Genomic DNA, 18,022 nt, shown 5'->3' with positions numbered 1-18,022 from the left:
TAAAACATTTGATTTATTTGTTTGCAGGTGGAAGAAGGCACCAAAGATGTAATTTTGGGGTCCTTAATTGCTTTACTAGTGGCAGAAGGTGGGGATTGGAAACAAGTAGAAATTCCTGTCCAAACAGGTCCGCCATCACCCACTCAGACTGTGTCTGCACTGAAAGAACCAGCAGCCCCTCAGGCGCCTGTCTCTAGCAAAGTACAACATCTAACCAGCAAAAGAGAGTAAGTTCGCAGTAACTGAGACTACTACCTTTGTGGATCTTGTACAATATATTAAAGGAAGTCTTTTTAAAGCTAAATAAAATTACTTTCAGCTTGGTAGATTCTTGAGATTTGTAGCAATAAGACTTGTATTTATATCACACTTTTCACGACTTCAAGACAGCCCAAAGCCTTTGTACAGCAAATTATGTACTTTTAAAATGCATTTACATTTGTAATGTAGGAATTGTATCAAATTCTGCACAGCAAGCTCTCACGAATAGGGATGCAATAATTACCAGTGAATTTGTTTTTATAATGTTTAATTGTATGATAAATATTGGCCAAGACACTGGGGAGAAATCCCTTGCTCTTCTTCAGAATAGTGCTGAGGGTGTCAGTTTAACATCTCATTCTAAAGGTGGTACTTTTGACAGTGCAGCACTCCATCAGCAATAATCTGGACTGTCAATCTGGTTTATCTGACCGTTTTTTCCCTGTTTTTCTTAATAGAATCCGTTTAAGCCCAGCTGCCCGCCAGATCCTGGAAACGCATGGACTTGACCCAAGCAGCACTGCCCCCACTGGACCACGGGGAATCTTCACAAAAGAGTAAGTAGGAATATAATAACCATGATTGGAAAACTGTTCGGATTAAGCTGTGTGCTGTCAGGGTTTGATAAGTTGGCCCTGTCACGTGCAAACTGCTGACAAGTCAGTGTGGTCTTGCGTTGTGCTGATGATTAGAGGGAGTTTTTAAAAAATTCTTTCATGGGTTGTGGCCATCGCTGGCAAGGCCAGCAGTTGTCGCCCATCCCTAATTGCCCTTGAACTGACCTTGCTAGGTCATTTCAGAAGGCAGTTGAGAGTCAATCACATTGGCGTAGGTCTGGAATCACATGTAGGCCAGACCAGATAAGGATGGCAGATTTCCTCCCCTAAAGGACATTAGTGAACCAGATGGGTTTTTATGATGATAGTTTCATGGTCACTATCACTGCTTCATATTCCAGATTTATTAATTGAATTCAAATTCACCAGCTGCCGTGGTGGGATTTGAACCCATGTACCCAGAGCATTAGCCAGGGTCTCTGGATTACAGATCCTGGAACCTGTAAATTCGCTGGTCTCTGGATTGCAGTGACATTCCCACTACACCACCATCTCCCTAAATATTTGAACATGTAACAAAACTGCAGTGTGATTTTAGATATATAAAAGCTACAATCACAATGTAATGCTAAGAAATGTTTTAAGTCACGTGCCAATGAATGGCACTGCTTATGAAGTAGCACCAAGAAACTAACTTGAACTTTGAACCAAAATAATCATTTTGCGGCATTGTTCACGAGGAAGCTGAGTTGTGGATAAGAAAATGAGTTGCATAAGAAATTTGCTAATGTGATTGTAAAAGAAAGTAAAATAAAGTTGGAATGCAGAAGAAAGAAGTAAAGGAAAAGGCAGATAATGTGCCCGCTGCTGGGCTTAAGAGGGTAAGCAGCATAATGTCAGGGCTAAGGCCTGAACAATTTCAGGAGTCAGGAGGGAGGGTTGGCATGTTGCCAGAGGCCCATGCCACTGAACAAAGGACCACGATCCAAAATTCTGCAGGGGTAAGGAAACCACCCAGGCACGTGGCTGGACACCTGAGGGTAGATATGGGGTGTCTGAGACCGGGTACAAGAAACAACCGAAGAAAACTTCAGATGCAGAGATGAGGCCAGAATCAGGAGCAGGAGGTGAAGGCAGCTAGAAAGGCAAGAGGCCCTGGACAGAGGATCCAGAGGGTGAGCGGGAGCCCAAAATGAGCCTATGATGCCTGGATAGAGAGAAGAGTAACACGTTTACAAAATTATATTTGATATATGATGGAATTTTCTTAGAAGAAACATATTTACCTGTAAGCAGAGCAGGAAAGCAAGATGGCAAATGGATTGACAGACACTTCAGAACTGTTGCATCATGTCATCCAGTGGTCAGCCCAGATAATATCAATATAGAGACCAGTTTATGTACAAGATTTCCATTCTAAATGTTTACAGAGCAGTTTGTGCAGAAAGTTGTCGTGTATAATTTTTATTCATCGCTCAATGCAATAATGTTTTTATATAATTGCTTAAGTAAAGTTCAAAAAAATACTTTGCTGGAAATATGAACTTGATTTTTGGGAAGTTGTTAAATATGACATACTTAAGTTTGTCCCTGGTCTATGCATACAAACAAACTAATTAGGAGCAGGAGTAGGCCATTCGACCCCTTGAGCCTGCTCCGCCATTTGGTAAGGTCATGGCTGATCTGATTGTGGCCTCAACTCCATTTTCCCATCTACCCCCATACCCTATATGTACATTTTTGGTTTTAAGCCTTCCGTAAAATATTTGCAAGATGCTGGATGAAGTCTTCATATATCATCTGTTCTTCAATAAATACTGAATGGTAAATCACTGAATACATGGTTTTCTTGTTTACAAATGGGACTTAGACAACTCAGATACTGGCTGACTGGTTTGAAAATTGACTGCCAATGACTTATTTATTGGTAAAGGCAAAGCTGCCTGTAATCCCAATGTAAGCAGCTTTGTAGTTGTTGTCACCATCTTTTTACATGCCAGTCCCACAGCTCACTCCTCATCCCATGATAGCGTGAATCCCAGATTAGAGCAACCTCTACGATGCCTTTTAAGAGGGCTTCTCTTCAGCCCTCACACCTTCTGGGTTCTACTTGTTTTATGCTTTAGAAAAATGTGAACCATACCTGGTTCGTAATGCACTAAGGTATGTTCAGGCAGCCCTTACCACAAATAAAGCTTTAAAACTTAATTCAATGCTTTTGTATTTGGTATATGCAAAAACTGGAAAGGGATCATCTGATTCTAATGGGTTACCTCCAGGAGATCAACAAATGCTGACTATTTTATGTGCCAATATACAATTAGACAATCACTGTCACTCCTTCTATGATGTGTATCTTTTATATTCATCATTTTTTTGTCTCATGCATATGTGTGTACACATGTGCACATATGTACAATCTTGTATCAATAATGTATCAAAAATGTTGATATTAAATAGTTTTCTTCATTCTTCTCAGAAGAATCTTGTTACTGCTTGATCATTTTTAATTTACTAATGAATATCTAGTCAGTCAGAGCACTGTATTGCTTTCAGTTATTACCCCCCGGAAAGATATCTCTGATCTGCTAACAGTAACCTGAGACAATTCCAGGAACGAATACTGAAAGGAATGCCGCTGGACTACTTTGCAACAGTGAGCAACAGAGGGTGTGTTTTAATGTCCCATTAAATAAGATGCATTTTAGCTAGTTGGTAAACATGTTTCATGGCATTTATTTGTAATTTAAATTCAAGTCTCAGCTGTCAGTGAGAGCTGAAACAAGTTCTGATTTATTCCGGAAATGACAGCTTTCACAAGCCTGCGTGTGAAATTTCTAGACGAATGGCTATAAAGAGATCTGATTTTTTTTCAAAATATTTTTTTTGTAATTGCTGTTTGATTGATGTTTTCAGACAAATCACAATTGCCTGACCCTGATTTTGAATAACTGTATGAAAGTTAACGATGTATAAAATGCAGAATTTTTATATTTTCTTATAACTACAGGGAAGTTCGTTTTTCAAGAAAACTTGTGTTCCTGCTATCTTGGCTTACATGCAAAATGATGTGTGTTTTGCACCTTTACTTTTACCACCTACCCACCTATAGTTGACTCCAATCAACATAAATTGGCTCTAATTTGTCAATCTCATTGAGAGGCTATGGTGCAGGACATGGAATTGTTATTAGTGAGTTATCTACTGGGCTGATGTTATGGGAAATTGGTGGAGTAATTTATTCTGCACTTAACTTCTATCAGACAAGGACCAGGGAATGCTACTGGGGCAATGTAGCGGCAACTAGCATATGCCAAACCTGACCTCAAAATAGCCTGATACCAATATCAACTTTCAAAAACCGAAATTGTCTTCAATATGAGAGGATTGTCATAGAGCGAGTTATTGGCTGCATGATAGTTGGGATAACTAGTTGGCAAGAATTACTGAAGGTGGAGATAAGCCAGATAAAAATTCTTGCAATAAAAGAAGAGCCATCTCATGTTATTTATGAGTTTTTTACACATACCTAACCTTGAACACCGAACTGGCTGTGACTGATGATAGCAGGCAACCTCAACTCAACCCAACAATAAGTAGATATTTATGAAGGTAACTTTTGACATGTGAATATCTCCCAGATGGGTGCTGGACCCCCTGAGTCTTGAACTAATCTAATTAATGTTCACAGTTGGCATGAACAATTGTCAAAGATTTCCTAGAAACATTCAGTCAGGAACAGTAGATAGGGCAGTTTTACAGGACTGCAGCTGACAGACCCAACTCTCTCTCACCATGCTGCTTAACATAAATAACCCATGTAGTGCAAAAGTGACAAAATGCTTTTCTAAACATCTCAGAGAGCAGGCATGTAAATTGTCTCAGCTGCAAATGGTAAGGAAGACCCTTGTCATTCCAGGTAATCATCATCTGTTAAGTGAACACTGAGGAATGTAGTAGCAGGAGGTGAGCAGTCAGCTCAAGTTTGTTCCAACATTCAGTTTGATCATTTGTTAGATCCTAACTCAATTTACCATTCTTTTTCCCTACCCTTTGAAACCATTGCCTAACAAAATTCCATCAATCTCAGTCTTGAGAAAAATTCAGTTGCCCAGGTATCCACAGCATTTTAGGGAGTGAGTTCTACATTTCCACCATTCTTGTGCATAATAATGCTTTCTAATTTCACTCTTAAATCCAAACTTTCACCTGAATGCAGCACCTCTTCTCTCTTTTTAATATAAACTTTTAATAGGGATATTAGGCCCAACCATCTTCAGCTGATTCATCAATGAACTTGCCTCCATCATAGGGTCAGAAGTGGGGGTGTTCACTGATGATTGCACAAGGTTCTGCATCATTCATGACTTCCTAGATGCTGAAGCAGTCCATGTCCAAATGCAGCAAGACGTGGACAATATCCAGGCTTGGGCTGACAAATGGCAAGTAGCATTCATGCCACACAGGTGCCAGGCAATGACTGTCTCCTACAAGATAGAATCTAACCAATGACCCTGGACATTCAATGGCATTATCATCGCTGAATCCCTCACTATTAACATCCTGGGGGGGTTACCATTGACCATAAACTGAACTGGACTAGCCATATAAATACTGTGACTGCAAGAGCAGGCCAGAGGCTAGGAATCCTGCAACGTGTAACTCACCTCCTGACTCCACATAGCCTGTCCACCAACTACAAGGCATAAGTCAGTAGTGTGGTGGAACACTCTCCACTTGCCTGGATGAGTGCTACTCCAACAACACTCAAGAAGCTTAACAGCATCCAGGACAAAGCAGCCCATTTGATTGACACCCCATCCACAATCATTCACTTCCTCCACCACTGATGCACTGTGGCAGCAATGTGCACCATCTACAAGATGGTGCACACTTAGGCAACACCTTCTAAACCCATGACCGCTGCAGTCTTGAAGCAGAAGGGCAGCAGACATATGGGAACACCACCTGGAAGATCCCCTCCAAGCCACTCACCATTCCTGATCTCAAAATGTATCGCCATACCTTCACTGTAACTGGGTCAAAATCTTGGAACTCCCTCCCTAATAGCACTGTGGGTGTACCTAGACCACAGGGACTGCAAGAAGGCAGCTCAGCACCACCTTCTCAAGAGCAACTAGGGATGGGCAATAAATGCTGGCCTAGCCAGTGACATCCATCTCTCAAGAAAGAATAAAAAAAATGGAAGAGATTCAGTTGTTAATCTATTCATGGGCCTATGGCATTTCCACTTGCTAGCTGGCTGCAGAAGTAGGTGGGAGTCTTCCTGAGGTGACTGTCTTTCTGCCTCGGTCCACTTAGTACTGAACAACAGCAGCTATTTATACAGCACTGCCCAGTTTGGTTTGAAAATGATGTTGGGTAAATTGAACAGTCCCCAGTCACATGCGCACTTAGCCCGCACCTGTTGGATGAAATGCAGGCAGCTTGCCCACCTAGTGTTACCTTGTACAGGATACTTACATGCAGCCAGTGTTAAACATGCTGTTTATTGGCTGCACACATCTGCAGGGTGCCCAAAGTTGATACTTGCCCTACTTAAAACTGACCTGCTCTGTTTAAAACTAGCATCATTGGAGCTCTGCGCTGGGAGTCCTGTGTAGGTGACCTCATGGACGCAACTCAAAAATTATTCCACAACAAAAAGGGACTGTCTCAGTTGTTACCTCCTTTCCTCTTCCTCCTCCTTGTGCTCTTGCTCCTCAGCTTCTCGTGATAGCTGGTGACAAGGGCTGTCCCATTGTGATGGCAAAGGTTGTGCAGCATGCAATAGACCATCTTGAAGCTTGACTGATTCTCAGCGAGTACTGCAGGGCTTCTAAGCGATCCACGTTGTTTCAGCAGGCTGATAGTGTGCTCTGCCACATTTCTTGTGGAAGCATGGTTCTCACATTATGCATGAGTTGTGAATGAATTGGCATCAGCACCTGCCTGTTCTGCATAGTTTCAGTGGACCTTCACAGTGTGTGTACTTCTACCTGCACAGAAATGGTATTTGGTACTTCACAAATATGCGTGTGTGCCATGGATGCTATTTTGAAGCTCTAAGGGCACTCAGCCCCAGAAAATGGGCCCTCCCGAGGCTGATTTCTCACCTATAAGGGGGCTTTGGACAATTGCAAACTATAAATTCAAAGTTTCAGCAGGTTACAGATAAGCTCCAAACTCAGGGTCTTTTAGCTTGAGTGCACTTACTGTCACTTTTAATAATGTACCAGTTTTTACAGCATTCTGGAACAGAAAAATAATATACAGTTTCACAGTGGTATAATACTCATATTATAGAGAGAAGAAAGGAATATTGTAATCTGAAATAGAAACTAGAATTACTGGAAAAACAAAGCAAGTTGGTCAACACCTGAAAGAGAAAGATGGGTTAACATTTTGGATGTATTTTTTTCCTCAAAATTTCTAATTTATAATCTCCTACCCAAACTGCTGTATGTTATAATAAATAGGCATTGTTTCAGATTATGAAAGCCTATTGCAGTATATGACTGTCCAGTTACTTAAGTATGTTTTCTTTCATCTGAATCCATTATATAGAACACTTTTTTTCCCCTCCAAATACTGATGATTAGTCAGTCTCTGCAATTTGCCCTCTGGACATAAACCATTGGAAATTAAGTGGTCTGTTAAAAAAAAAACAACTCCACAAAAATCACAGTAAAATCACTGCTCTGTATTGAAAAACATTGCTGTGATAAATTATCCAGACCTATATCAAAGGGCCAATTCATTTCCGTAATTAAGTGACTAGCCAGTACTTTGGAGAGTAGAGAGAGAGGCGAGGAAGTTTCAATGTGATAGATTGAAGGAATTACCTAATGTAAGGAATTTAATATGTTGCAGATTATAGAGCACTTATAGGATTGTAATTAATGCTTTGTGTGATGCAGTTTACCACAAGGAAAGTGAAGTCCCTTGCGGGATAGGATGGAGAACGACTCTATCATCCCGTGGTCCTTTACGTTTTATGTTTGTTAAAGCACTTAAATAATGTCCTGTATTTGTTATTTCCATCCCAAGAGTTTTTTTTTGTTCAGAGCACCGTAACAAATGATCACCAACAGCTCCAAGAAACAAAAATTGTGCTTCTGAAATCTCTTGATATAGATTCCCCATGGGTAAAGCACAAGCGCCTCATCCGTGTGCTATTCACAGTTTGCACCATGTCCACAAGCTTAGCGTACAATAAGAGGCTTTTCCAAAGTCGTTTGACTTTATAAATACTGTCACCTGCATTAACCATTTATTCCAGCACCCCTTCACCCATCGAAATGGTAAGGTGCCTTCTAAATGTATTGGAGTCCAGAAATATCGCTGTTTGTTTTGAAATTTTTACATGCCATCACTCTTTGAACTGATTCATGTTGATGGACAGTACAGTTTGGATTGAATAGGATGAGTGGTTGAATAGGACTCTGTTTTAAAATCCTAATTCCATTAAGTGCAAATGTACTAAAGGCAGTTAAATTGCACCAGAATGATATGAGGAAAGGGTTTAAATAACAGAGGTCTGCAAAGACACCATGAAGAAGGCATTGTTCTACAACAGAACAGACTACTAACCAGAAATGACCAACCACTCCTGGTCAGGCCAGATTGTCGTATCAGCCCACATGTACTGTGCTTTCCACACTTGAACAGTAGGTGGCAAGACCATACCCTCAGAATTCCCATCTCCCAATTTGTAAAATCCTACTTTCTGGAATTACCAAAAATACTAGGAATGAAAATTCCCTCCTATTTAATCAGCCTTCTTCCTGAACTAAAAATGTGTTAGAAAATTAACTATTTCATAAACTGAGTAGTTTCTTAATTCTAATCAGCCCAATTGGCAGACTTCCGTTTTCTTAATGGGCCTTGGGTTTAGTTATACCTGTTGGCCCGTCAGTATGGATAGGAAGAGAAATGTTCCTAACTAGGCTACGCTCTCCTCTCAGGACTGAGGTTGAGATTTAAGCTGTGTCTTCTCTTATCCTGAGTGGAATTTCTTCCCTGAAATCACGTAAAGAATCTACTTTCTGTAAGTAGAAAAATAGGCTCACATGTTGACCATTTAACCCTTCAAGCCTATCCTACCATTCAATAAAATCATGGCTGACCGTAACCTAACTCCATAAACTCACCTTTGCCTCATAATCCCTTAATACCTTTGGTTAGCAAAACTCTGAAAATTTCAGATTTAAAATTCATATTTGATCATACATCAATTGCCATTTGCTGAAGATAGTTCCAAACTTCTCCCATCCTTTGTGGTCTAAAAATGTTTCCCAATTTTCTTCCTGAGAGGTTGAGTTCTAATTTTTAGACTCTGCTCTCTTGTCCTAGACTTCCCAACTAATGGAAATAATTTGACTCTATCTACCATATCTGTTCATCTTAATAGTTTGAAAACTTTGCTCAAGTCACCCTTTAATCTTATAAATTCCAAGGAATACAATCCTAGTTTATGTAATCCCTCCTTGAAATGTAGCCCTTGGAGTCCAGGTATCATTCTAGTAAACCTAAACTGCCCTATCTTTGAGGGTGCTGCCCTATCTTTTATTTACATATCTGGCTTTGTATTTCATCATCTAAATTGTTAATGAATACAATATGCTGAATAGTTGAGACCCCAACACACATCCTCCTGAGATCTCACTCGTCCCATAAATTAAGCAAAGAGATAGTTCACTCATATCCACTGATTTTCATCTCTGCAGGTTTTGGCTTCTGTATGTATTTGGTATTCTACAAGTTAACAAGGAGAAAAAAGGAACTTTCTACATGGGATATAGTGGGTGGATGGGTGGGGGGACGGTGCGGGGGACGGTCAGTGATTGTAGTCATTCCTTTGCATCTACTAGGAATAGGAGCGATTTTTTTGGAGAGCTGAAGTATTTTGTGTGTTACAGACTTCAGTGATGAGGTAGTTATACCCAGTAAACTTAGAGGGAGCTGTAAGATTAGTGTTTGCAATTGCTGTGTATCTGAACAAAGCAGCTGTGACATATAGCTCCAATTGGACAGATTACCGTGGTCAGTAACTAGACCAACGAAGCTTGTTTCAAGAAGCACAACCCTTGTCCCAGAGAACATGTTTTAAAAATTCCTAAGATTTTTCATTTTTCTGCATGGTTGTTAATTTAAGTTTTCATTCTCCTGAAATATATCTATTGCGTACATAATTTAGTTTTATATAAATGCTCTGCTCACAGTGACCAACTACAGATTATTCCTTGTTAATTTACAGTAATATTCATTGTGGCAATCTTCATTGCGCTAGTGATCTGAAGTATATCAGCAACCAGTGTCTGAACGGAGATTTGCCAGTGGTAGAAAAACAGACCGAAATCTAGGGAGGTAACCCTGAAAAGTGTACCAAGAATACAATTTAAAGTTATTAGATTACTGCCTCATGATCACTCCCTGGTATCCATCGTTTTCCATGAGATTAGGAAGAAGGGTGTATATTCTACTCTTTTCATTAATGTTTTGTAACTTAAAAATTGAAGTAATGCCTGAATGTTCACTAGATTCTTCATTCTCATTGACTTTAATTTTGGGAGATACTACCCTTGGTGCCTCAGCTAATGACTTATTTGAATCCTTCTTTTGCACACAAAAATAATCTTCTGGGGGAAAAAGACAGTATTACTTTCAGAGGATTTCATAGAATATAAAGCACAGAAACAGGGCACTCAGTCCAACCAGTCCATGCTGGTGTTTCTGCTCCTCTTGTGACACCTCTCATCTTTCCTCATCTAAATCTACCACCATAACCATCTATTTCCTTTTCCCTCAAATGTTTGTCTAGCTTCACCTTAAATGCATCTATGAATTAGATTTGCATGTAGTTTGAATGCTGTGTCAAGGCGGGGTAGATAAAGAATGGACTGATCTTCACAACCTTTTAGAAAGCATGCTTCGAAAATTAAAGCAAAAACAACAGCCTTAAGATGATTATAGGTCATAAAACTTCACATCCAGCCATTCATGCAACAGTGCAATTCTGTAACATTAATATGCTTTCTAATTTGTACATTGTTCTAGTGCAGAAACAGGGGAAGTTATAATGGGGAACAAAGAAATGGCAGAAGAATTGAACATACATTTTGGTTTTGTCTTCGCTAAAGACGACGCAAATAATTTCCCAGAAATGTTAGGGAACCAAGGGCCTACTGAGAGGGAGGAATTGAAGAAAATCAGTATTAGTAAAAAAAAAGGTGCTAAGTGAAATTACTTGGGTTAAAGGCTGAAAAATCCTTAGGGCCTGATGATTTACATCCCAGAGTACTAAAGGAAGTCGCCCTGGAAATATTGGATGCATTGGTGGTCATCTTCCAAAATTCCATAGACTCTGGAACAGTTCCTATAGATTGGAGGGCGGCAAATGTAACCCCGCTATTTAAAAAAGGAGGGAGAGAAAAAACAGACAATTACAGACCAGTTAGCCTAACATCAGTAGTGGAGAAAATACTAGAGTCTATTATAAAAGACATGGTAACAGAACACTTGGAAAGCATTAATGGGATTAGACAAAGTCAGCATGGGTTTATGAAAGGGAAACCATGCTTAACTAATCTACTGGAGTTTTTTTAGGATGTAATTAGTAGAATAGATAAGGGAGAACCAGTGGATATGGTGTATTTGGATTTCAAGAGGCTTTTGATAAGATCCCACATAAGAGGCTAGTGGGTAAAATTAAAGCACGTGGGATTAGGGGTAATATACTGGCATGGATTGAAAGTTCGTTGAAAGTCCGGAAACAGAGTGTGGGAATAAATGGATAAAAGCAAAGTAAAGCAGATGCTGGAAACCTGAAACAAAAACAAAATGCTGGAAAAACTCAGCAGGTCTAACAGCATCTGTGGAGAGAAAAAAAGAGTTAACGTTTCGAGTCCGTATGACTTCTTCAGACCTGCTGAGTTTTTCCAGCATTTTCTGTTTTTGTTGCTGCTGTTGTTGTGGAAATGAATGGGTCTTTTTCCGGATGACTAGCTGTGTACCAGAGGGATCAGTACTTGGGCCCCAACTATTTACGATATATATAAATGACTTGGATGACGGAACCAAATGTAATATTTCAAAGTTTGCTGATGACACAAAACTGGGTGAGGTTGTGAGGATGGTGCAAGGAGGCTTCAGGGTGATTTAAAACAAGTTGTGTGTATGGGCAAACACATGGCAGATGCAGCATAAGGTGGATGAGTGTGAAGTTATACGCTTCGGTGTGAAAAACAGAAAGTCAGTATTATTTAAATGGTGATATATTGGGAAATGTGGACGTACAAAGGAATCAGGCTGTCCTTGTACACCAGTCAACGAAAGTAAATAGGCAGGCGCAGCAAGCAATTAGGAAGGCAAATAGTATGTTGGTCTTCATTGTAAGAGGATTTAAGTTCAGAAGTTGGGATGTCTTACTGCAGTTATACAGGGCCTTAGTGAGACCACCTGGAATATTGCATGCGGTTCTGGTCTCCTTACCTAAGAAAGGATATACTTGCCATGGAGGATGTGCAGTGAAGGTTCACTAGGCTGATACCTGGGATGGCAGGACTGTTGTATGAGGAGAGATTGGTTTGACTGAGCCTGTATTCACTGGAGTTTAGAAGAATGAGATGGGATCTGATTGAAATGTATAAAATTCTAACAGGGCTAGACAGACTAAATGTAGGGAGGATGTTTCCCCTGGTTGGGGATCTTAGAAGCAGGGGCCACAGTCTCAGGATACGGGGCAGGTCATTTAGAACTGAGATGAGGAAAAATTTCTTCACTCAGAAGGTGGTCAACCTGTGGAATCCTCTACTACAGAAGGCTGTAGTGCCTGGGTCACTGAGTATATTCAAGAAAGAAATTGATAAATTTTTGGATATTAGGGTCATCAAGGGGTATGGAGAGAAAGCGGGAATATGGTGTTGAGGTCGAGGATTAGCCATGATCATATTGAATGGCGGAGCGGGCTTGAAGGGCCGAATGGTCTACTCCTCCTAGCTTCTATATTACTATGTTTCTTGTAAAAGTTGAAGGTCATTTACTTTTGTTGAATAGCAATCAAGAACAGTAACACATGAGTGTTATTCCTTCTCCTCTGTAGCTCAGGGATTGAATTATTCTCTCACAGCTATTCTAACTGACATCAGCTAACTCATCAGAGACTGGGGGTCCCAACTTGGAACCTTCCTGCTCTGTATGGCATGATGCCACTCATGCAATACTTTTACCCATTGAGCTATTAGAACCTCATCTCACACCAACTATCAATTCAGGAGCTTTAGAATGGAGCATTTCATTAGCTACTGATAGACAGAAATGAACAGTTGTCCTCCATCAGTCCCAAAATCTTCCTGTTCCCCTTTGCCTGCTGGCTTCTATTATTTTTTAAAAATCACAGTTCCTTTTAAGTATTTTCCCCACCACATCACATTCTAACATCAACAATGTTCTAAACACAACAGTGCATAGGAGGAATGCAGAACTCGGCTTTCTCTTAAATAAAAACAAAAAACTGCGGATGCTGGAAATCCAAAACAAAAACAGAATTACCTGGAAAAATCAGCAGGTCTGGCAGCATCGACGGAGAAGAAAAGAGTTGACGTTTCGAGATCTCATGACCCTTCAACAAAACTGAGTGAATATAAGGAGAGGGGTGAAATATAAGCTGGTTTAAGGTGGCGGTCGTAGTGGGGGGGTTGGGGGGGGGCGGTTGGTGGTGTGGTTGTAGGGACAAGCAAGCAGTGATAGGAGCAGATAATCAAAAGATGTCACAGACAAAAGAACACAGGTGTTGAAGGTGATATTATCTAAACGAATGTGCTAATTAAGAATGGATGGTAGGGCATTCAAGGTACTCGAAAGAGTTACTTAACAGGTCTAGTTTCCATTAAAAAAAACTTTAGGCTTGGCCTAAATAGCCAAGTGGTTATGGTACTGGGTTTGTAACCCCCAGATCAAGAGTTCAAATCTCACAATGGCAAACTATGAAACAATGTAACTTCATCTGAAACAGATGGAAACAGGTTTACTCAAAAGAGTATCAAGAGTTCAAATCTCACAATGGCAAGCTATGAAACAATATAACTTCATCTGAAACAGATGGAAACGGGCTTGTACTCAAAAGAGTTACATAGCTGTACCTGACAGAAGACTTTGTAACATTATCAAGAGTTCAAATCTCACAATGGCAAACTATGAAACGATGTAACTTCATCTGAAACAGATGGAAACGGGTTTGTACTCGAAAGAGGTACAGCTCTAGTGGGGGTGGGGCGGAAAGACTAGCAGGGCATAAAAGATTTAAAAATAATGGAAATAGGTGGGAAAAGAAAAATCTATATAAATTATTGGAAAAAACAAAAGGAAGGGAGAAGAAACAGAAAGGGGGTGGGGATAGAGGAGGGAGTTCAAGATCTAAAGCTGTTGAATTCAAAATTCAGTCCGGAAGGCTGTAAAGTGCCTAGTCGGAAGATGAGGTGCTGTTCCTCCAGTTTGCGTTGGGCTTCACTGGAACAATGCAGCAAGCAAAGGACAGACATGTGGGCAAGAGAGCAGGGTGGAGTGTTAAAATGGCAAGCGACAGGGAGGTTTGGGTCATTCTTGCGGACAGACCGCAGGTGTTCTGCAGAGCGGTCGCCCAGTTTACGTTTGGTCCCTCCAATGAAGAGGAGACCACATTGGGAGCAACGAATGCAGTAGACTAAGTTGGGGGGAATGCAAGTGAAATGCTGCTTCACTTGAAAGGAGTGTTTGGGCCCTTGGACGGTGAGGAGAGAGGAAGTGAAGGGGCAGGTGTTGCATCTTTTGCGTGGGCATGGGGAGCTGCCATAGGTGGGGGTTGAGGAGTAAGGGGTGATGGAGGAGTGGACCAGGGTGTCCCGGAGGGAACGATCTCTATGGAATGCTGCCAGGGAGGCTGAAGGGAAGATGTGTTTGGTGGTGGCATCATGCTGGAGTTGGCAGAAATGGCGGAGGATGATCCTTTGAATGTGGAGGCTGGTGGGGTGATAAGTGAGGACAAGGGGGACCCTATCATGTTTCTGGGAGGGAGGAGAAGGCGTGAGGGCGGATGCGCGGGAGATGGGCCAGACATGGTTGAGGGCCCTGTCAACAACTGTGGGTGGAAAACCTCGGTTAAGGAAGAAGGAGGACATGTCAGAGGAACTGTTTTTGAAGGTAGCATCATCAGAACAGATGCGATGGAGGCAAAGGAACTGAGAGAATGTAATGGAGTCCTTACAGGAAGCAGGGTGTGAGGAGCTGTAGTCGAGGTAGCTGTGGGAGTCGGTAGGCTTGTAATGGATATTGGTGGACAGTCTATCACCAGACATTGAGACAGAGAGGTCAAGGAAGGGAAGGGAATTGTCAGAGATGGGCCATGTGAAAATGATGGAGGGGTGGAGGTTGGAAGCAAAATTAATAAATTTTTCCAGGTCCCGATGAGAGCATGAAGCAGCACCGAAGTAATCATCGATGTACCGGAGAAAGAGTTGTGGAAGGGGGCCGGAGTAGGACTGGAACAAGGAATGTCCCACATACCCCATAGAGAGACAGGCATAGCTGGGGCCCATGCGGGTACCCATAGCCACACCTTTTATTTGGAGGAAGTGAGAGGAGTGAAAGGAGAAATTATACAGTGTGAGAACAAGATCAGCCAGATGGAGGAGAGTAGTGGTGGATGGGGATTGTTTGGGCCTCTGTTCGAGGAAGAAGCTAAGGGCCCTCAGAACATCCTGGTGGGGGATGGAGGTGTAGAGGGATTGGACGTCCATGTTGAAGAGGAAGCGGTTGGGGCCAGGGAACTGGAAATTGTTGATGTGAAGTAAGGTGTCAGAGGAATTACGAATGTAGGTGGGAAGGGACTGGACAAGGGGAGAGAGAAGGGAGTCAAGATAACGAGAAATGAGTTCCGTGGGGCAGGAGCAGGCTGACACGATCGGTCTACCGGGACAGTTCTGTTTGTGGATTTTGGGTAGGAGGTAGAAGCGGGCCGTCCGAGGTTGGGCGACTATCAGGTTGGAAGCTGTGAGAGGAAGATCTCCAGAGGAGATGAGGTCAGTGACAGTCCTGGAAACAATGGCTTGATGGACGTTTCAAGTCCTCATGACCCTTCCACAGAACTGAGTGAATATAAGGAGAGGGATGAAATATAAGCTGCTTTCAAGTGAAGCAGCATTTCACTTGCATTTCCCCCAACTTAGTCTACCGCATTCGTTGCTCCCAATGCGGTCTCTACATTGGAGAGACCAAACATAAACTGGGCAATCGCTTTGCAGAACACCTGCAGTCTGTCCACAAGAATGACCCAAATCTCCCTGTCGTTTGCCATTTTAACACTCCACCTTGCTCTCTTGCCCACATGTCTGTCCTTGGCTTGCTGCATTGTTCCAGTGAAGCCCAACGCAAGCTGTAGGAACAGCACCTCATCTTCCGACTAGGCACTTTACAGCCTTCCGGACTGAATTTTGAATTCAACAACTTTAGATCTTGAAATCCCTCCTCCATCCCCACCCCCTTTCTGTTTCTTCTCCCTTCCTTTTGTTTTTTCCAATAATTTATATAGATTTTTCTTTTCCCACCTATTTCCATTATTTTTAAATCTTTTATGCCCTGCTAGTCTTTCCACCCCACTCCCACTAGAGCTGTACCTTGAGTGCCCTACCATCCATTCTTAATTAGCACATTCGTTTAGATAATATCACCACCTTCAACACCTCTGTGTTCTTTTGTTCTTCTGTCTGTGACATCTTTTGATTATCTGCTCCTATCACTGCTTGCTTGTCCCTACAACCACACACACACACCCCACCACCCCCCCCAACCTTAAACCAGCTTATATTTCACCCCTCTCCTTATATTCACTCAGTTCTGTGGAAGGGTCATGAGAGCTCGAAACTTCAACTCTTTTCTTCTCCGTCGATGCTGCCAGACCTGCTGAGTTTTTCCAGGTAATTCTGTTTTTGTTTTCGACTTTCTCTTAATCTGTTAGATGGCGGTTTACAGTCCAATACTCAGTTCCTTGCAATCCACGCTGTCATTCATTTCTTAGTGCATTTCTTAGTTCTCTATTACCCATGAAATCTTCCTAATTGACCTTGCTGACTGCATCCTCAACCTTTTCACTGATTCTTTGTGCTCGTCACATTTGTAAATTTCTGTCTATGCTGTCACATTGGGACCATGGTGTAATAAATATTATTATACGTTTTATAGCAATCTCAAGTAGCCCAATACTTATACAATAGCTTAACCAGGTTTAACAATGTACCCCCTTGTGACATGCTCGATGGGACCAGCTTATCTTTCACAACAAAAATCCCCTTTTCTTTTTTTTTGCAATAATTTATATAGATTTTCCTTTTCCCACCTATTTCCATTACTTAAACCAGCTTATCTCTCTTATTTCCCAAACTAATTTGATCCACCACAGAATTTCATACAATTCACACAGACACATGAGAGCGCCATTGTGTTTGTGGCATCTGTTTATTTTCCTTGATTGTAAGTATATACACAGTAATATATTATTTAGTCCCTTGAGATTCCTACATTAGAGAAACCTTTATTCAGAATAAAGGCTGATTATCTCTCTGGGTACAATTAGTTGGTATAGAAAATTTGCAAGAAAGCAAAAGATATTTATCAAGGACTCATTCATACTCAATCTCAAGTCATTGAGTAACTGACCCATTACAAGCTTTCTTGGTTTATGCATATACATAACACTTATATTTCATTTTTGGACTTCATATTACTATTTAATTGTACATTAATGCATTGATCTGCAGATTAAATTAACCAATTGTTTTTCAATATTTTGAAGAGAGTTTGATGTCATAGCTGCCGTTTGGCTCATTGTGCCTAGGCCAGCTCTCTCAAACAGCAATCCACTCCACTGCGCTTTCCCAAAGTCCTGCAGATATTTTCCTTTTATAAGAAATTCAACTCCATTTTGAAAGTACTCTTGAGTCTGTCTCCACCACCCTTTCACTAAGTTGGAAAAAAAAACAACCCTCTTCTCCTCCCTAAATTTTTTTGCAATTACCTTAAATTTATGCCTTCTGGTTACTGACCCATCTGCCATAGGAAACAGGTTTTCCCTAATTTATCTATCAAAACCCTTCATAAAATCCAGTAATCAGAATTACTTCAAGCAGGTAATTATTAACCTCTCAGATGTGTAACTGCAAGGACAGCATATA

At 41.1% G+C, this 18,022-nt stretch overlaps 1 protein-coding gene and 1 pseudogene across 2 annotated transcripts in view; one reads left to right on the top strand and one right to left on the bottom strand.

Annotated features, from left to right (window-relative positions):
- Window positions 1–18,022, top strand: part of pdhx (pyruvate dehydrogenase complex component X) — a 230,810-nt gene that overhangs the window by 91,633 nt on the left and 121,155 nt on the right. For both annotated transcript variants that reach the window (XM_041197437.1, XM_041197438.1), the window contains 2 exons: window positions 28–227; window positions 720–818. In XM_041197437.1, the coding sequence (XP_041053371.1) occupies window positions 28–227; window positions 720–818 (299 nt within the window). The remainder of the gene's footprint in view (window positions 1–27; window positions 228–719; window positions 819–18,022) is intronic.
- LOC121283713 lies at window positions 7,883–8,047 on the bottom strand (annotated as a pseudogene).

Source organism: Carcharodon carcharias, chromosome 10 (genome assembly GCF_017639515.1).
Source record: "Carcharodon carcharias isolate sCarCar2 chromosome 10, sCarCar2.pri, whole genome shotgun sequence".
NCBI classification, from domain to species: Eukaryota; Metazoa; Chordata; class Chondrichthyes; order Lamniformes; family Lamnidae; genus Carcharodon; species Carcharodon carcharias.
Note: the sequence above shows the minus strand (reverse complement) of the source record. Positions and strands in the feature narration are given on the sequence as shown.